The following is a 17,684-nucleotide window of genomic DNA, read 5'->3' on the forward strand; positions in this document are numbered from 1 at the left end:
TCCCAGAATAGAATAAGCCAATAAAGTCCTTAAAGCGAGGAGAAAAAGGACATTAAAAATAATTGGGAAATGTGCCAAATTACTCCCATATCTCACAAATATTTTAAATGCATTAATGCTTACAAGGCTTTGAGTAGATTATGATTCAATCCTCCTGCAATCTCTTCTATAAAATCATTATTAGTACTCTTCTTTTCTGCAAGAGAGAGAGAGAGAGAGAGAGAGAGAGAGAGATTCAATACCAAGAAAAGAAAAGTGTTGTTGAAGAGGGATTTAAGTTTTGCAGGAAGATGTTGGAAGGGAAAGCTTTGATTGAGGACACAGATATGCCATTGAAGATGCAGATCCAGGCAATGGCCTCTGCTTCTCAGGCTTTGGATCTCTACGATGTTCTTGAATGCAAATCCATAGCTGCCCACATCAAGAAGGTCAAATATTTTTCTAATTTCTGTGTTTGGGTATTTCAAGATTCACTTTTTTTTTTTATGTTTGGTGCTGAGGGCTGAAGGTCTGTTTGGTTGCAGGAGTTCGACAAGAAGTATGGGAGTGGATGGCAGTGTGTGGTGGGATCCAACTTTGGGTGTTTTTTCACTCACTCAAAAGGGAGCTTCATATATTTCACACTAGAGACTCTCAACTTCCTCATATTCAAAGGTGCTTCCTAGTGGTAGAGAGAGAGAGAGGGTGTTGTGGATCGTGTGTTAGGACTATAGGAAGGAGGACAAAGTGTTCATTTCCTTTTTAAACTTTGTTTCTGCTGTTAGAGGAACTCCTTTTGATGTTCCTCTTGTGCAGAAGTTTAGGTTGTAACAAAGTAGTATGATGTAATGATCTGGGCATGTTCATGGGAAGAAATTTGACTGAGGTTTGTATGTTCAGAAAGGTGTTGAAGCTCTAAAAACCAGTAATCTGGGAATATTTTATCTAGAAATGAATGTTGAAGCTCTTCTCTTGCATCCTATATTCCTATTCCTACCTACATCTTTTACATTGTGCACACATTGGCCATTGCACCACAACTCAACTTGTAAATGATGTGATTCCGTATTCTGTTTTGCCGACACCAAAACACAACACAAAATGTTGACACTTGGCATCTAAATTTGATTCCAAATCACCAATTGCTGTGACTGTGAGTGCGGGGAGTGGAATACAAGACAGACATCAATTCTCTCTGTAAAAAACTCAAGTTTCAAGAAGGTGAAATTTGGCATCGTAGCTAGTTTTTTGGAGCATTGATTAGAAAAATGACAAGAAGAATCTAGATCTAAGTGCTCATCCTAATTCCTAGCACTAGTTTTTTGGAGCATGGATTAGAAAAATGACAACAAAATCTAGATTTAAGTGCCATTTTATATGTCTGCAATAGAATAATGAACTCTGTTGTGGGAAATGGTAGTATAATATTTAGCTAGTACCTAAGAGCATCTCCAGTGGTTCTGGACATGCAATAGCCCTTACATAGTTTTGCCACTGCCACATCATCAGCACTAAAATCCTCCTACCACATCATCTGGACATGCAACTGGACAAACAACTGGATATGCAATAGCCCTCCCATAGCCTATCCACATCACTAATAACAATTATATAATTTAATTTACAATCGTAGCAACATACGGAATTTAATTTACGAGACAAATATAGGAAATGATGTCCAAAGCGGGTATATATAGTGTTTCGAAATATTAAAAAAAAAATTAAAAATCTGACGCCTGTCTGACGCCGATCCGGGGCCTACAATGGTGTCGTGAGGATCGGCGTCAGCCCAAGAATCGGCATGGGCACGCCGATTTCGCCGACGCCACTCGCAATGGTTCGGCGTCAGCACCGGCGTCCGCGAAAAATCGGCGTGCCGGTGACGACGCCGCCATTGGAGATGCTCTAAAGCTTCACGTGGCACAACTAACTGTATTGTCAGAAGAAATCTTCAACAAATTTGTTTGGCAAGCTCACTATTGTCTCTTTAAGGAAATGATTAATTATCAAAGATAACACCATGTTCAACTGAATATGCAGGCCTTTAAATGAATTTTTAAAAATGTTTTAGTTACAACATTGTCTGTTTTATCCTTTTAATTACTATAACACAAATTTTTTTAGTATCAAGTTCTGTCTAAAACGTACCACTATAAAGATGCCTAAAATCTATTATAATTTCGACATTTTTAGAATCTCATGGAAGTGGCATGTCAGAATAAACAATGTTATTTCAAACAATTAACTCTAGAGTAAACTAAGATGACACTGGGATGAAGTGATCTATATGGTTTGATCTTAAACCATTAACTTTTTAAAAAGTTGTTGGTGTCAATGGAGTTCATAGCAAAACGATACATAAAAAAGGAGGGGGGGGGGACCAAGCCAAGAAGATCATAGAATACTGGAAAATCAATAGCTGTTACAGTAGAAGCACATGAGGTAGCATAAAACAAATCCCCTCGATGTTGTGTTTTGGATGATGACAGAAGTAGTGAGTGTGACTAAAGAATCATACAACCTACTTAAATCAGTAGTAGTATGGACCGACCTCCATCATTATTGATCCAATCTTCACATCTTCAATCACCATCGAGTCCCTACCACATATACAATACGGACTAATAAACAGAATTCTAATTTCCTTACATATTTCATGAACAAAAAGCATGCATTAGTCTAATTTTAAGTGAGTTTAGCTGAAAACATACCTTATCAGCTGTGGTGCGACTCTTAGATGACAGGATTAAGCAACGGTTTGTTTGAAAAATGTGTTTCCAGGTGTCCAATGATGAGGTCCGCCAGTCTCTTGCGTGTTTCATATGTGCTAGCTGCGGCATGTGGTGAGAGGACTACATTGTCAAGCTCTAATAGATCAGGCACCTCAGGTTCGTGTTCCAGCACATCTAGACCGGCTCCTCCCAACCGCCCTTCAGTGAGGGCAGAGATCAACTCAGCTTGGTCAATGTGGGAGCCTCGTGCAATGTTGATGATAATCCCATCTCTACCTAACGCGTCCATGACACCACGGTTGACAATGTGGTGAGTTTCAGGTGTTAGTGCACACGACACAACAAGGATTTGGGAGTCCGAGGCCAGGTCAGTGACAGAAGTGTAGTATTTGTATCTTGAATCTGGTTTTGGTGAACGAGAGTTGTATCCGATTCGACACCCAAAAGCTTCAGCTCTCTTAGCTATGGCTGAGCCAATCCTTCCCAATCCAATAATACCAACTGATTTCCCACTGAACTGATGAAATGTGAAGGAAACAGATACCAAGATTACTACTTCACTGATATAACACAATAATCATCATAAACCTTTCCAAGAAAACTTCGAACACAAAATGGCCGATTTGCCATTAAAAATCACAACCAAAGTTTCAAAAACGCCTCATTTTCAAATCCAATCGCCTAAGCAGAACTCATTCGTGCAGTAATGAAAATATCATCTCAGCATTGTAAAATCTTAAAGCCATCATTCTATTTGAAGCTTCAAAAGTCATCCATTGCTTTTCATTTCTCACAAAAATCTCAATCAATGTTAATTAAATTCCAGTCACTGTAAATAACAGAATTGATTTGTAGCACATGTTTATAGGAGGGAAAAATTGGAGAAAAAAATAACACACGGCAAATAAAATCAAAATATCAAGCTAACCCTATTCCTAAAATCCCCAAATCCTATCGCAATAGCAATCAAAATGAATCGAAAAACAAAATTCACCTTCGAAGACAACTTGAAATCAGAATTCCTCCACTCGCCCCTCCTGACATACCGGTCCGCCGCACAAATCCGGTGCGAAGTAGCCAAAATAAGCAGAATCGCCATGTCAGCCACCTCATCCGTCAGCGCGTCGGGGGTGTAAGTTACCCTAATGCCCCTCGTCCGGCACTTATCCAGATCAATCTTATCGAGGCCCAATCTTATCGAGGCCGGAGCTGTGGCTGGCCGCGATCTCGAGGAGCGGAAGCGCGTCGATCATCTCAGCGGCGGAGCCCTGCAAGCCGTTGCAGACCACCGCCCTGATCGAGCTCGAGTGCTCCCCGAGGAACTCGCGACGGAGATGCGGCGGAGACTCCCAGAATTTGAAGAGGGCGTAGCGTTTGGAGAGCTCCTGCTGGAGGTACGGCGACAGCGGCCGGAGTAGGAGAACGCCGATTGGATTTGAAGCAGTTTCCATTTTCACTCTGTTTGGCGGATTTCCGTTGGGTTTCGCGGGTTTTTGAGAGGGGGATGGACTTCATATCTACAAATATTGATTAATCATAATTTCTTCTCTAAAAATTACTCCTATAAAAAACAAATTATTTCTAGTTTATATCTTAATTTTTAAATTGTAAAGAGCTAATCATAATTTTTTATATACTAAAATTTTAATTGTGCCATCTCATCAATTTATAAAAAAATTTACATATGAAAAAGTCTGGCAATCATCAATGTCATTACATTTTTACACATATTTTTGTTTTTTAGTTTCTTTGACTTGAATTATGTTTGTTCAATCATCGACGTCATAATATTAATACACATATGTGCTATTGTTCCTCTACATCATTACGTTGATATAGTAATACACATGCTGTTCATTCACATTACCAAAATAAATTTTATACATGTATGTCAATTCAACATCGCATTTGCCTAAAACGTCATCACGAGAGGATTGGAAATTTTAAAGTTGTTATTCAAAATTTAAAAGGTGAAAAAAAATGCTTGAATTTGAGTTAACTTAGTAATTTTATACGCATTTGAGAATATAATGTATAACCATTGAAAAGATTAGAATAAATTTATTGATAATGAAAGGAATAAAATGTGAAATTTTTTAATAATGATGACTAAGGATGTTATCGGTTGAATTTGATAAGTTCACCCTTTCACTATAATATAAGTAGAGTAAAATCTACACCACAGGTGTTAACAAAGCTTTGCTGGAAAAGTGAGCTTCCAAATTTCCCAGAACAAGGTCAGCCATGACTTTCCGAGTTTCCTCGGTGCCACTCGCAACATGCGGCAACAGAACTACGTTTTCGAGGCCAAACAGCTGCTCCGGCACCTTAGGCTCCTTTTCGAAAACATCAAGTCCAGCGCCACCCAGGCGGCCCTCCACAAGAGCTGACACCAGCTCGGGCTCATCAACATGGGGTCCCCTCCCGATGTTGATCAGGACCCCCTTTGGACCCAGAGCATCGAGTACCTCCCGATTCACAATGTGGGTTGTTTCTGGAGTCAGGGCACATCCTACCACTAGGATGTCGCTGTTTGATGCCAGTTCAACAACGCTGCTATAGTACGTGTAGTTGGTGTCAGCTTTCTTGGATCTTCCGTAGTAACTGATGGGGCAATCGAATGCCTCTGCTCTCTCGGCAATTGCTAGCCCGATTCTGCCCAATCCTATGATGCCAATTCTTTTGCCGCTGAACTGCATCACAAAATGGACGAATTGAGAAGGTGCGACTGTGAATCACTGTCAAAGACCAACACTCCACCAACGGAAGCAAGCACAAAAAGGTAATGTGGTCCAATTAAATGATAAAGACTATGTATAAACACTTGCATCCGAAAAAATTGCCCAAAACAACAGTAATTCGCAAGACTAATGCGTGTCTTTCTCCTAATGCTTGAAGCAGTTCTGCATGAAGCATACTACTTAATGAAGAAGCAACGAAGTACCAACGAAGGATTGCACCAAGTCTCATTCTACTTCATCAGTAAACAAAGCATGCAACGGGATATAGTCATGACCTCCATCCAATGAATAGAGAGAGTTTCGGGGCAATGCATTCTACCGGTTATGGATACCTAGACTCGAATACGGAATGATATGCAGATGAATAGCAACCAAGGAAGCACATAACTATGTTCTCACAGAGCAAGAGCTCAAGAAGGAGACATATGTTTCTCCTAGTTCACCCTAAGCAAAGAGGAATGAAAGATATGAAATGATTCATCCAAAAAATTGCCAAAATCCATATAAGAATGAATAAAACATCGTTCTTCAGAATTGAAAATCTTCATGTAAACCAAAATCAGCATTTTTACCCATACTATCTAATGCTTGTAGTTGCAGAGCAGTAACAACAAGCAAACAAGCTAAGAAAGTATTGCTCTCACACAAATCATTAATCATGAACATTATATGAAGAAAACTGCTCTCAATCCCTAATGAAAGTGAAATATAGGATATGCATATAATCAATCATCCAATTCCAGAATGTAATACTGTGCATCAAATTAACAAAATCCTAAACTTCAACAGCATCAAAAGCAAGATAGATTAGGGGAAAGCAATACCTTAGTAGTCAACCTGAAGTCTCCCAATTTCCAAGCCCCACTCCTCACATACTTATCGCACTGGCAAATCCGGCGGAGAACAGCCAGCATCAACCCGATCGCGAGATCCGCCACGTCATCCGTCAACACGTCGGGCGTGTTGGTAACCCTAACCCCCTTCTCCTTACACCTGGCCAAGTCGATTTTATCCAATCCGACGCTGAAGCTCGAAACTATCTCCAATTTCGGCAGCGCGTCGATCAGGTCGGCGCTAGCTCCGGCGCCGGAGTTCCCGACCACCGCGCGGATCGAGTCGGCGTGATGCGCGAGGAATTCGGTCTGATTCGGCTGGGTCCAGTAGCGGAAGAGCTTGAAGCGCTTGTCGAGCTCTTGCTCCAAGTAGCTGTTCATGGGGCACATCATCAGAACGACGATCGAATCCATTTTCGCGGCGGCGGAGGAGGAGGGAGATGGTGTATGAGTGGTGGTTGAAAGATTGCGGGATCGGTTGGTTTATGTAGAGATGGGCAGATTGCAGCACGTGGAAATGCGGCTCGGAACCTTTTTGAATAAAATTACTACTCCTATAATATTATTCAAGGATTAATTTTTAGATTAGTGCATTGGTTAAATTGGTTTGGCATCCGCAATAGAGGCGAGCGCACCGGCTCGCCGATTTTTGGCGCTCGCCGGTCCGCTCGCCAAACTATTGCAGCCGGCGAGCGCCAAATCGGCGAGAATTTCGGCGAGCGCACGCCGATTCGCTCGCCGATCGGCTCGCCCCTATTGCAGCCTCCCGATCGGCGAGCGCAATTTTATTTTTTTAATTAATGTACTTTTTAAAATTTTAATATTATTATTGAATTTTCTCGTATATGTGTCGTAAATTTAATTCCGTATTTTGTGTGATTGTTTAATTATTTGTTTTTAGTGCTGATGATGTGGCTGAGTTATGGCTTGTCCAGTTGCTTATCCTGTTGATGTGACAGAAGAAATTTAGTCACACATATTCGTACTCCAAGAAATCATTGGGTATTTATACACAGAATTATATTATCGGTTCACCTTTTTTTTTGATAAATTCAAGTGTAAAACATCAAAATACAAGAAACATGAATTCTAGTATAGTAGTTAAACACTAAAATGTTATCCTACATTGAATTGCCTTTTGAATCGAGTCAATGATCACCTGTATAATTGCACTTTATATAGTTGATACTTCGTATTTCCGATTTTGGGTTGGTGATGAAGAATTTGGTTAGGTGGCCACCAACCAAAATGTTATACCACTCGTAGTTAGTATTCATTTTTTTATTTGAATTTTATGATAGTTGAAAAGGATTTTGAAAAGTTAGTAGAAAACTTGGTTGAAAATTAGTTAATTCAACGCAAGCGTTTCTTTCTTTGACGTAGTCAATTTTGTACACTTCATGTACCCTCTTGTTCGATTTTTTAAGACCACTTTTTGAGATGTGACTCGAACATGTATCATTTTATTTTTTTTATATACCACATGCAATATTTTGTCATGGTTTGAATGTCAGATTCCAATAATATGATATTTTTGAATTTTTTTTTGCTTGGTCTCAAATAATTAGTTTTTTTTTATTGTATTCATTTCAAGAACCAATGATTTAGGATACAAACTACTAGTCTACTCCTATATTTTTCTATCATTCATGCAAATAAAGGAATACAAACATCCATAGTAGCCATCCAAAATATAACCAATTTTTTGTATGTGTGTGCAATTTGGCACATTTGTGTTAGTGGCTAATGCATTACTTAATGAGATTAAACAACACACACATACCAAAAACAACATTCATTTATAGCAAAATACTTAGTCATTTAACTAGATAACTAAGAAAGAACACGACTAAAGTTCATTGGAATTGAGAGTGTAATAGGTAAACATTAGAAAAGGTAATAGATAAATTATTCCACAATTCACTATCAATTGAATGAAACAATTCCCCGAATGTGAGATCATCCTTGTCACTACTATAAGTAGAGCTAAAATCTAAACCACAGCTGTTAACAAAGCTTTGCTGGAAAAATGAGCTTCCAAATTTCCCAGAACAAGGTCAGCCATGGCTCTACCCGTTTCCTCAGTGCCACTTCCAACGTGCGGCAATAGGACCACGTTATCGAGCCCAAACAGTTGCTCGGGCACCTTAGGCTCCTTATCGAAGACATCAAGTCCAGCGCCACCCAGGCGGCCCTCCACAAGAGGTGACACCAGCTCGGCCTCATCAACGTGGGGTCCCCTCCCGACGTTGATCGGACTCCCTTTGGACCCAGAGCATTAAGTACTTCCCGGTTCACAATGTCGGTCGTTTCCCGGTCCAGTAGCGGAAGAGCTTGAACCGCTTGTCGAGCTCTTGCTCCAGGTAGTCGTTCATGGGGTGCATCATCAGAACACCGATTCCATCCATTTTGAGTGGTCGCTGAGAGATTGCGGTGGCGATTTGGTTGATAATTTAATATACAGTATGGCTTCACGTGAAGGTGGTTATAGAGATGATTCTCGAAAATTTCTATGTGGATGGATGGTGCGGGGAATAAATAATTAAATACTATGAAAATAAATCATAAAATATTAGCTAAAAATAATTATGGATATATGTATGGAGTATAATAGTAGCCATCCAAATACAACCGATTTTTGATATGTGTGTGTATTTTGGCACATTGGTGTTAGTGGCTAATGCATGAATGAGATTAAACACACACACACACAAAACATACCAAAAACAACATCAAGAAAATCATTCTCCATCATTCCTACAAAATTTCATGTTTCATAAAAAAAACCCAATTTTTGGTAGAAATACAAAATCTTCACATTGTTGATAATCATCAACAAAATCATATGGATGAATGCGTCGATTCGAAATTGAGGATAGAGATTTATACATAAAATGGTAAGAGCAATGGAGGAGGGTGCAGAAGATCCGGAAAGTTCGAGATCATCGAAGCTAGGGCGGTTCAGGGGCATGCTCGAGAGCGGCGCCAGCAAGTTCCGCCGCAGCCTCAACGAAAACAACGGAACAATCTCAGTCTTGCCTCCCGACGACGACGACAACAACAAAATCCCCGCCGCCTCCGCCCCTTTACCCGAAGACCCTCCCGCCCCGGCCCAGGTCCGCCCCAAGCTCGGCGGCCTCCTCAGCAGGACAGAGAACGTCAAGCCTTCCCGGGGCAGCGGCGCCGATGCCACACCCGCCTCTGCTCCGCCCGCCGCCCCGGCGGTGATCCCTCCCCCGGCGGTGACCCCTCCCCCTACACCCGCCTCAGCTAAAGTGGCGGCCCCGCCTAGCCCGCCCCCGCCGGTCAGGAAGAAGCCTACCGGCAAGAACATCGCCACCTTTTTCGATTTGTTGAATCGAAAAAATTATCATGCATGAAATATCTTTTAAAGAAATAAAAGATGACTTCATTGCGTTGCAATAATGTCATCACCTTTTTCAATTTGTTGCAAAATTAACACCCTCAAAAAAATTTTGTTAATCAAAATTGGATTTTGAACATAATAGTTATTGAATTGAAAATAACGCCAACTTTTTAGCAAAATATATAAACGATAGTGACGTTATTGTAACACGTCTGAGAAAAATGAGTGCATTAATTGAAATATGGTTACGTTTCCTCAAATTTTTTTTGTTACCTAAAGTCGACATTGCAAGCATAATACTCTATCTCGTCCCCAAAAAATAGTCATATTTTTCAATTTTGAATGTCCACAAAAAATAGTCTTATTTCTGAAAATAGATACTCTTACTTTATTTATTTTTTCTCATTCTTTCTCTTATTTTACTAATTTTTTAATCTCTATGTCTCTCTTACTTTACTAATGGGTGTTCATAGATATGGATATGATGAAGGAGAAGTTTGCCAAGCTGCTACTCGGCGAGGACATGTCCGGTAGGGGGAAAGGAGTTTCATCCGCGTTGGCATTGTCGAATGCAATCACAAACTTAGCAGGTCAAATTGAATAATCAAAAGGGAAATTTTCTTTAAAATTTCTTGGTGATCATCTCTTTAATTAAACTATGAGAAAATGCAGCTTCTGCATATGGAGAAATGAAGAAATTGGAGCCAATGGCGCCGGATACAAAAGTGAAGTGGAAGAAGGAGATAGACTGGCTACTCTCCGTCACAGATTCCATCGTTGAATTCGTTGCTGTCAAACAAAAGAACAAGGATGGAACCACCTTTGATGTAATCTCTCTCTTTAGAAATCGAGTAGAGTTTATAATCAATGTGCGTGTGTTTGCTTAGTGGTGAAATGGTCAATGCATGAGGTCAAACATCTGAAGTTCAAGCTCTTCAAAATTTGTTTATTTACCCATACACATTAGAGTTAATGATCTCTTTTCAAATTTGATAAATGTTGGTTGATCCTATATTTTATTATAGTTCTATGATACATCAGATCCGACCCGGTTATTGATAGAGCGAATAGATCGGTCATTTCTTAAAATCTCTCTTTTAATTCGAAATCGTGGTGTAACGTGTATCCTTCATTTTGCAGGTGATGGCAACGAGGCAGAGGAACGACCTTCAGGCGAACATTCCGGCGCTGCGGAAGCTCGACACGATGCTTCTTGTTAAGAACCCATCCATCATTTCCACCTTTTTTCTCATTTTCTCACTAGGGTTTTGACTCACTATGGATGCATGGGCAGGATTGTCTGGACAATTTCAAGGAGCCACACGAGTTCTACTACGGATCAAAGGACGACGACAAGGGCGAAAAGGTCCAACGAAGCGACGACAAATGGTGGATCCCCGTGCCTAAGGTGCCGCCCAACGGGCTGTCGGATGCCAACAGAAAATGGCTGCAGTATCAGAAGGACTCAGTGAATCAAGTCCTCAAAGCAGCCATGGCCATCAATGCTCAAGTCCTCACCGAAATGGAAATCCCAGATGCCTACATTGATGCTCTCCCTAAGGTACGTACGAGGTGGCCCGTTCATTCTTGATTCGTCTATGATCTTAACGCCCTACGAGAATGAGAATATCGCAAAAAAAAAACCCTAATTTCTTAAACATAATTTATTAGTATCTGTGAATTTCAAGTCATTTTGAGATTGTGACTTTTTCAGCTTTGTCGGCTACAACTGCACCAGACTTATATATGTTTTTGTTTGATCATAGAATGGGAGAGTGAGTCTTGGAGACTCAATCTACAAGATGATCCAAGAGGACTTCTTCGATCCGGACAACTTGCTGTCGTCGTTGGACTTAACGTCTGAGCACAAGATCGTCGAGCTCAAGAACAAGATCGAGGCGTCTGTCGTGATATGGAAGAGGAAGATGAATGCTAAAGACAACAAGGCCCCGTGGGGATCTGCTGTGAGCGTGGAGAAGAGGGAGCTTCTCGAAGATAGAGCCGAAACCGTTCTACTCATCCTCAAGCATCGCTTCCCCGGCACCCCTCAATCCGATCTCGACATCAGCAAAATCGAGTCCAACAGAGTAAGAAAGTGGCTCAACTAGGGTTTTACCAGCTGACCTGCGCTTCATTGTCTAAGAAAGTGTCTGAATTATCACTAGGGTTTTACCAACTGAACAACGCTTCATTGTCTAAAAGATTGTTGAATTAAGATCACTAGGGTTTTTCTCAAATTGAGTTGTGTGATTATTGTAGGATGTGGGGTATGCGATTCTTGAGAGCTACTCGAGGATCTTGGAGACGTTGGCGTTCACCGTATTGTCTAGAATCGAGGATGTGATGAGCGCGGACGCTCAGGCGAAGGGCTCGGCCAATATTGAGAAGACGAAGTCCATAAAGGAGGACATGGAGTCTGTTCCGAAGACGCTGGTGGATGGTGCGGAGACGAACACGGAGCAGCAGGGCGAGGCGGACGGGAAGAAAGCCAACGACGAGAATGCAGAGGCGAAGAAATAGTAACTCAACATTTGATTTATACTAAAATAGTAACTCAACATTTGATTTATACTAAAATAGTAACTCAACATTTGATGAAGATGATGATTGACATTGTGACAAGTAGATTTAAGATGTAACATACAAAGATGTGGAAATCATACATGAAACTATTCAAGAATTTTTGAGATACCACAAGATTAGATTTTGCCACGCGGGCCGAGCTTAGGTGGAAGTTGAGGGCCCTTGACTATCGGAAGAACGTCTCCGGTTGCTTGGGAGCTCACATAGGCAAGGGTGGAACCACCTCCCAATATCAAGAACTTGAGAAGCAGACCTCTCTTGGTGAAAGGGGCAGCAAATGTTTCAAAGAACTTGCTCTGCACAAAAAAAATGAGAGATTCTTGAACAAACTTCCTAATCACAAACACCATGAAGTTTATAGCAGGATCTTTATCAGTTTGCTACACACTTAACACCAATCAGCCACAACAACAATTTGATACACATATGTGCTGCATTAACAATATATTACACGTAAGTGACCTCAATATTTCATCGTGTAATAATTGCGAATAATGATAAGCTTTATGGTTTTTTCCACCCAATTTCTAAAGTTGCGGACAATGTGATCAAATTTCATGATTTTTTCGGGAATTCGGCCTATACGAAATTAAACACACATACCTGAAGTGAGTTGTACGGTGAAGGTGCATCTGATCCATACAAGTCCCATTGGCCGGTGGTGTTGCCGATATCCTCCAAATCAAAGTAGACACTCTTGTCACCATATTTTGCAACCACACTACCACTCCTACAAACAACTTTATGTTTCAAGATTTCCACCTTTTCCAAATAGAGAATCCACCATTTATGAGTGAAAACTTTCAAGTGGTGAGTGATTACATTTTACCTGTAGTTTGTGGGCTTGAAGGTGAGGCGAGATGGCTTGACTTGGAGTTTAGTTCCGGCGAGGGAGCTGCCGGAGAGGCCCTTTACGGCGGTGGGCTGGCCGGCGGCAAGTGCTAATGAAGCCATCTTTTTTTCTTGGTTTAAACGAACGCAACTGAAAAAACTACTTTGATTCTTATATGGCAATTTGATTGTGTTTTATTGTCTTGATTGGATGCCTTTATGCCACGTGGGAACATGGTTTGCCTTCAAGAGATTTTGGATCCACTTATGAGGTGCCACATGGGTTCGACTTGGATAACCCTATCTTTGTCAATATGATTTTATTTGATTATTGGTTGGGATTTATGTATAGTATAAATAAATGATTAATTTGAAATAATTTATATAGCAATTTAGTCACTCAAAGTGAACATACGCTATAAGAAAAATGTAATTTATTGGATTTGAAGTCCAATTTGGTTGTGACTAGTTTCACTAGCCGAGTCTCGTTGATTTTATTCACTTGACAGTGTTTTGAATTGATAAATAAATAAGATTGAGTCTTATTAACATTATTTGGTTAAATAGATAACATTCATTACTTAATTTTAAGTTAATACTTGAGATTAATCCTGTCTTGCAAGTTTTAGGTCATTCCCTTATAAAATTAATCTTGAATCAATTCACTCCCAAAATAATCTCAAAAAAAAAATTGTAATTCAAGCTAATTGTTAATCATATTAAATAATTGAATAAAATGATAAATTCGGCCTATAATAAAATTCATAGTAACTTATGTTTTATTGTCATACTTATCTAGTGTTCGATTGGTAGATTAGACAAGATTATTATTAAAAATTAATTTTAGCTTATGAGTCTTGATCATTCCCTATATAGTAAAATTAATCCCGATTCAATTGAATTCAAATTATGTAAAGTTAATTTAATCTCAAACGACTAAACACATAGTCCAAGTAATGAAAGAGTCGCATATTTCAGCAAGTGAAATCGCTGGATTTTGAGAAGCGACTTTATCTAGTCTGCATCTCCTTTCCCACACAAAAACCACCTTCTGTTATCAAATCCCAAATTCCAACCCCAAAATCAATCAACAATGCTTCTCACATCCCAATTCAAATCCCTCTCCCTCACCAATCCCTTCCTCCATGGCGCCACCGCCCCCTTCAAGCCCGCCGCCGCCTCCATCGCTCCACCTCCTGCCCCCTCCGTCGTCCCAGTCATCAAGGCGATGAGAACTCTGCAAGGCAGAGTGGTGTGCGCCACCAGCGACAAAACCGTGGCCGTGGAGGTCACGCGCCTGGCCCCACACCCCAAATACAAGCGGCGCGTGAGGAAGAAGAAGAAGTACCAGGCACACGACCCATTAAACCAGTTCAAAGTCGGCGACGTCGTCCAGCTCGAGAAGGGCCGCCCCGTCAGCAAGAACAAGACCTTCTGGGCCGTCCCCGTCCCCCCTCGCCCCTCCTCCAAGCCCAAGGCGGACGAGGAGGCGGCGCCGCCGCAGGGTCTCGGCATTCCTTTGGAGTCGGAGTTGAAGCAAGTTTGAATTTTGTTGTAAGGGTTTGTTTTTGTAATTGGTATTCTGGGAATTACGGAGTTCAATTTTAAGTGATTATTGTGTTGAATATATGAATTTGTGGGAATGTGTGATGGATTGCTTGCTGATTTTGGTTTAATTTTTTGGGGGGTTGATTGGGGATTCTCGTGATGAAAGTGCTAAATAGAAATTTTTGTTTCAACATAATGCTTATGTTTGCAAATTCTTGATTTTAGGAAGTGTGGGTTTTTAGTGATTATTGTGTTGGATTTGATTTCGTGGGAGTGTGTGATGGATTACTTGCTCTGTTTTTTTGGGGGTCTGATTGGGGATTATTGTGATGAAAATGCTTGTTAGAAATTTTTGTTAATTGCTAATTAGTGGTAGTACTTGATTATTGATTGTGAAAAATGGAGACAGAAGCATATAATGATGTTTCTAAGCTTTCTTAATCTTTACAAAGCCGCTCTCTCTATCTCCTCACTACCTTGCTACTTACTAAAAAAGATTACTCACTACTCTGTTTCTGACTCATGAGTAAATCGGAATATGGGCCTCACATTTCCATGTTTATTGGGCCTGATATAGAAAGTCAGTTGTATTAATGGGCCATAATACTCTATTGTGATACATTGTGATGAAAAACTTAAATTAATAATAAATCGAAAATTATGAGTCTCTTCCAGCCATAAAAATATTCATAAACTCAAAAAACTAACCAGAATTTTTACGGCCAAAAAATGAAAATTTGAGAAAGATATTTAAAATTATACTAATAGTTGTCATTGAAATCATAAATTTTAGTTGATTTATAATCAATTCCATAACTTTTAAAACTACAATAAGAGTATATGATTATACGTTTTCATATTTTTTTTATCAATTGTCAAGCTATAGTAAAAATTGATTATAATATGCTGTTTTCAATCAAATGATGTCATTTTAATTTAAGGGTTAATCAAAACATGACGATACATATAAAACAACATGATTTCCTTGTTATATCATATTCCTAGTATTTGATTTTGACATATTAATTTCAATTGAATATCATAACATAATTGCAAAAAAATTGAAAAAATATAACTTTATATTCAATTTTCTTCGTTAAACTAAACTACACTCCCTTCTCTCACTCATCGGGATTCCTGCTAAAAATGACACTAGCTGGTAACCGGCATGACTTAAGAATGTAATAGTTTAGTAACATGCCCTCGCCCCCCTTATTCCTTGAAATGTTTCCTGCTTAAAAGGCAGCATGAGTTAGTTACCTCAAGTGGTTGTGATGCAGCCAAATGCATTCTGTTTCTTGCAATAACATTCCACCGTGTTGTGTGAGAAAATATCTAGCATGCCTATTTTTTAGGAATTTAATTTAATGATGGTTCCTGCAGGTGGAGAGTTTGCTTTTGGGTATCTACTATTCCTGCTGCCTTGCTAGCTCTTTTGATGGAGTTCTCTACAGAGTCTCCACACTGGCTTTACAAGGTGTTTAGATTTCATCCTTTTGCTTGTCACTGCTAAAATCATTTGCCTTGTGTTCACTGTCTGTCTTCTGCTTGGTTATATTTTTTATTTATTGTCTTAGAGAGGAAGAATTGCTCAAACAGAATAGGAACTCGAGAAGCTTTTTGGAGCAGCACATGTTAAATCTGCAATGGCAGAATTGTCAAAATCAGATAATAGAACTGATGGAATGCTGTTATTGCTGCAAAGGCTTTTTCAGGTAGTTGCTATGGGTTTACAAGTTATTGCTGCAAGTGATATTATGTCTATATCTATCTGTTGGTGGAATGCTGCTGTGAGTATGATAAATTGTTAGCTCATCATTTTTAACTACACATAAATTTTATTCTTCTATTGGCCAAAAATTCCCTTCCTCAATCTATATCCGAAATCAATCACAAATATCAAACAAACATAAAGGACTAAAACATGAATAGCTCATGTGGTCGTCTGACAATTGTTTTCTTCGTTGGTACAGATTCGTCTTGACATTTTCTTTAGGTGCTGGGCCTGTCCCTGGTCTGCTCCTATCAGAAATACTACCGAGCCGGATTAGGGCTAAGGCGATGGCTGTGTGCATGTCTGTACACTGGGTAAATGGACTTGACACACTAATGTTATCCTCCATTCTTCCTTTGTCTAAGATGATACATTTCTTTCCCATGCATACAAGTATAAGTTGATGACTCTAAATAACTAGAGCATATTTCTCTGCATGTACAGGTGATCAATTTTTTTGTTGGATTATTGTTTCTGAATCTGCTGCAAATGCTGGGGCCACAAATTCTGTACACAATCTTTGGCACCTTTTTTGATTGATGGCTGCAGTTTTTGGGAAAAAGAATGTTATAGAAACTAAAGGGAAGTCGCTGCAAGAAATTGAAATGGCACTCGTTCCGGTTGATTAGCAGCAGCGATGGAGCCAGCGTAAGCCAAGTCGCCGCCCCAGCGGGCACTGGAGTCTGGACCACAGAGGAGCGAGGTGGGTTTGGGAGGGAGAAGAAATGGAGCAAACATGGTGCAAAAATTGAACTTCGGAGTTTCAGCCATTTCAGATTGATGGAGAAGAAAAAGAAACTTAAAGTTAAATTATATTATATTATTACTAATTCTTTATTTTGTTATAAATATCATTTTTAGTTTCTTTTTTTTAGACTTGAAAAATGGTATTATGGTAGTATTAAATCAGCATGTCTACTATGTGAATGACTTCTTAGATAATATGATTGTTTAAAAGATGACTAATAATGATTTCTCAATATATCTGTACCTTTACTTATCATATACACCATGTAGTTAAAAGGTTTAAATTCTTCTTCTTCTTCTTCGTACTAAGTCATTGCATAATTTGCATTGAAGCATGTGTTTCATCCTTTTTAATTGCTAATAACAGTTGTCTACCCTTAAAAGTCAATGTTTGAATCCGGAAATTGCAGTTGAGTTTCCATGAAAAAACAAATGATTTTAGAATATTGTGCAAAATCAAAGCATGATTTGCTGTTTTCATTTCACATGGATAAGCAAGCAAGCTCATATCCCATTGACTTTCTCCTTATATGTATCACAAATTATTTT

The 17,684-nt window shown here is 39.5% G+C and overlaps 6 protein-coding genes and 1 pseudogene across 6 annotated transcripts; 4 read left to right on the forward strand and 3 right to left on the reverse strand.

The window, feature by feature from the left end:
- Positions 1-2,296: 2,296 nt before the first annotated feature.
- Positions 2,297-4,230, reverse strand: LOC121797827 (annotated as a pseudogene).
- A 516-nt stretch (positions 4,231-4,746) lies between these two features.
- On the reverse strand, positions 4,747-6,805 carry LOC121797828 (hydroxyphenylpyruvate reductase-like). Its single transcript, XM_042196572.1, has 2 exons — positions 6,277-6,805; positions 4,747-5,404 (listed from the first exon to the last, which is right to left on the reverse strand). The coding sequence occupies exons 1-2, from the start codon at positions 6,697-6,699 to the stop codon at positions 4,886-4,888; spliced, it is 942 nt and encodes a 313-aa protein (XP_042052506.1). The 5' UTR covers positions 6,700-6,805; the 3' UTR covers positions 4,747-4,885.
- Positions 6,806-9,191: 2,386 nt separating this feature from the next.
- Positions 9,192-9,665, forward strand: LOC121800011 (vegetative cell wall protein gp1-like). The gene has a single exon (XM_042199550.1). The coding sequence runs from the start codon at positions 9,192-9,194 to the stop codon at positions 9,663-9,665; it is 474 nt and encodes a 157-aa protein (XP_042055484.1).
- A 426-nt stretch (positions 9,666-10,091) lies between these two features.
- On the forward strand, positions 10,092-12,184 carry LOC121797830 (rop guanine nucleotide exchange factor 12-like). Its single transcript, XM_042196573.1, has 6 exons — positions 10,092-10,242; positions 10,325-10,479; positions 10,793-10,867; positions 10,947-11,213; positions 11,419-11,739; positions 11,912-12,184. Exons 1-6 carry the CDS (start codon positions 10,128-10,130, stop codon positions 12,170-12,172), a joined length of 1,194 nt encoding a protein of 397 aa, XP_042052507.1. The 5' UTR covers positions 10,092-10,127; the 3' UTR covers positions 12,173-12,184.
- A 33-nt stretch (positions 12,185-12,217) lies between these two features.
- LOC121797832 (photosystem I reaction center subunit VI, chloroplastic-like) lies at positions 12,218-13,234 on the reverse strand. The gene is made up of 3 exons (XM_042196575.1): positions 13,065-13,234; positions 12,839-12,965; positions 12,218-12,531 (listed from the first exon to the last, which is right to left on the reverse strand). The coding sequence occupies exons 1-3, from the start codon at positions 13,187-13,189 to the stop codon at positions 12,352-12,354; spliced, it is 432 nt and encodes a 143-aa protein (XP_042052509.1). The 5' UTR covers positions 13,190-13,234; the 3' UTR covers positions 12,218-12,351.
- Positions 13,235-14,088: 854 nt separating this feature from the next.
- On the forward strand, positions 14,089-14,693 carry LOC121797831 (30S ribosomal protein S17, chloroplastic-like). Its single transcript, XM_042196574.1, has one exon. The coding sequence runs from the start codon at positions 14,160-14,162 to the stop codon at positions 14,610-14,612; it is 453 nt and encodes a 150-aa protein (XP_042052508.1). The 5' UTR covers positions 14,089-14,159; the 3' UTR covers positions 14,613-14,693.
- A 1,304-nt stretch (positions 14,694-15,997) lies between these two features.
- Positions 15,998-17,078, forward strand: LOC121797833 (probable plastidic glucose transporter 2). Its single transcript, XM_042196577.1, has 4 exons — positions 15,998-16,091; positions 16,192-16,329; positions 16,588-16,702; positions 16,833-17,078. The coding sequence occupies exons 2-4, from the start codon at positions 16,247-16,249 to the stop codon at positions 16,926-16,928; spliced, it is 294 nt and encodes a 97-aa protein (XP_042052511.1). The 5' UTR covers positions 15,998-16,091; positions 16,192-16,246; the 3' UTR covers positions 16,929-17,078.
- The last annotated feature ends 606 nt before the right edge of the window (positions 17,079-17,684 follow it).

This window comes from Salvia splendens, chromosome 4 (assembly GCF_004379255.2).
Source record: "Salvia splendens isolate huo1 chromosome 4, SspV2, whole genome shotgun sequence".
Classification (NCBI taxonomy): Eukaryota; Viridiplantae; Streptophyta; class Magnoliopsida; order Lamiales; family Lamiaceae; genus Salvia; species Salvia splendens.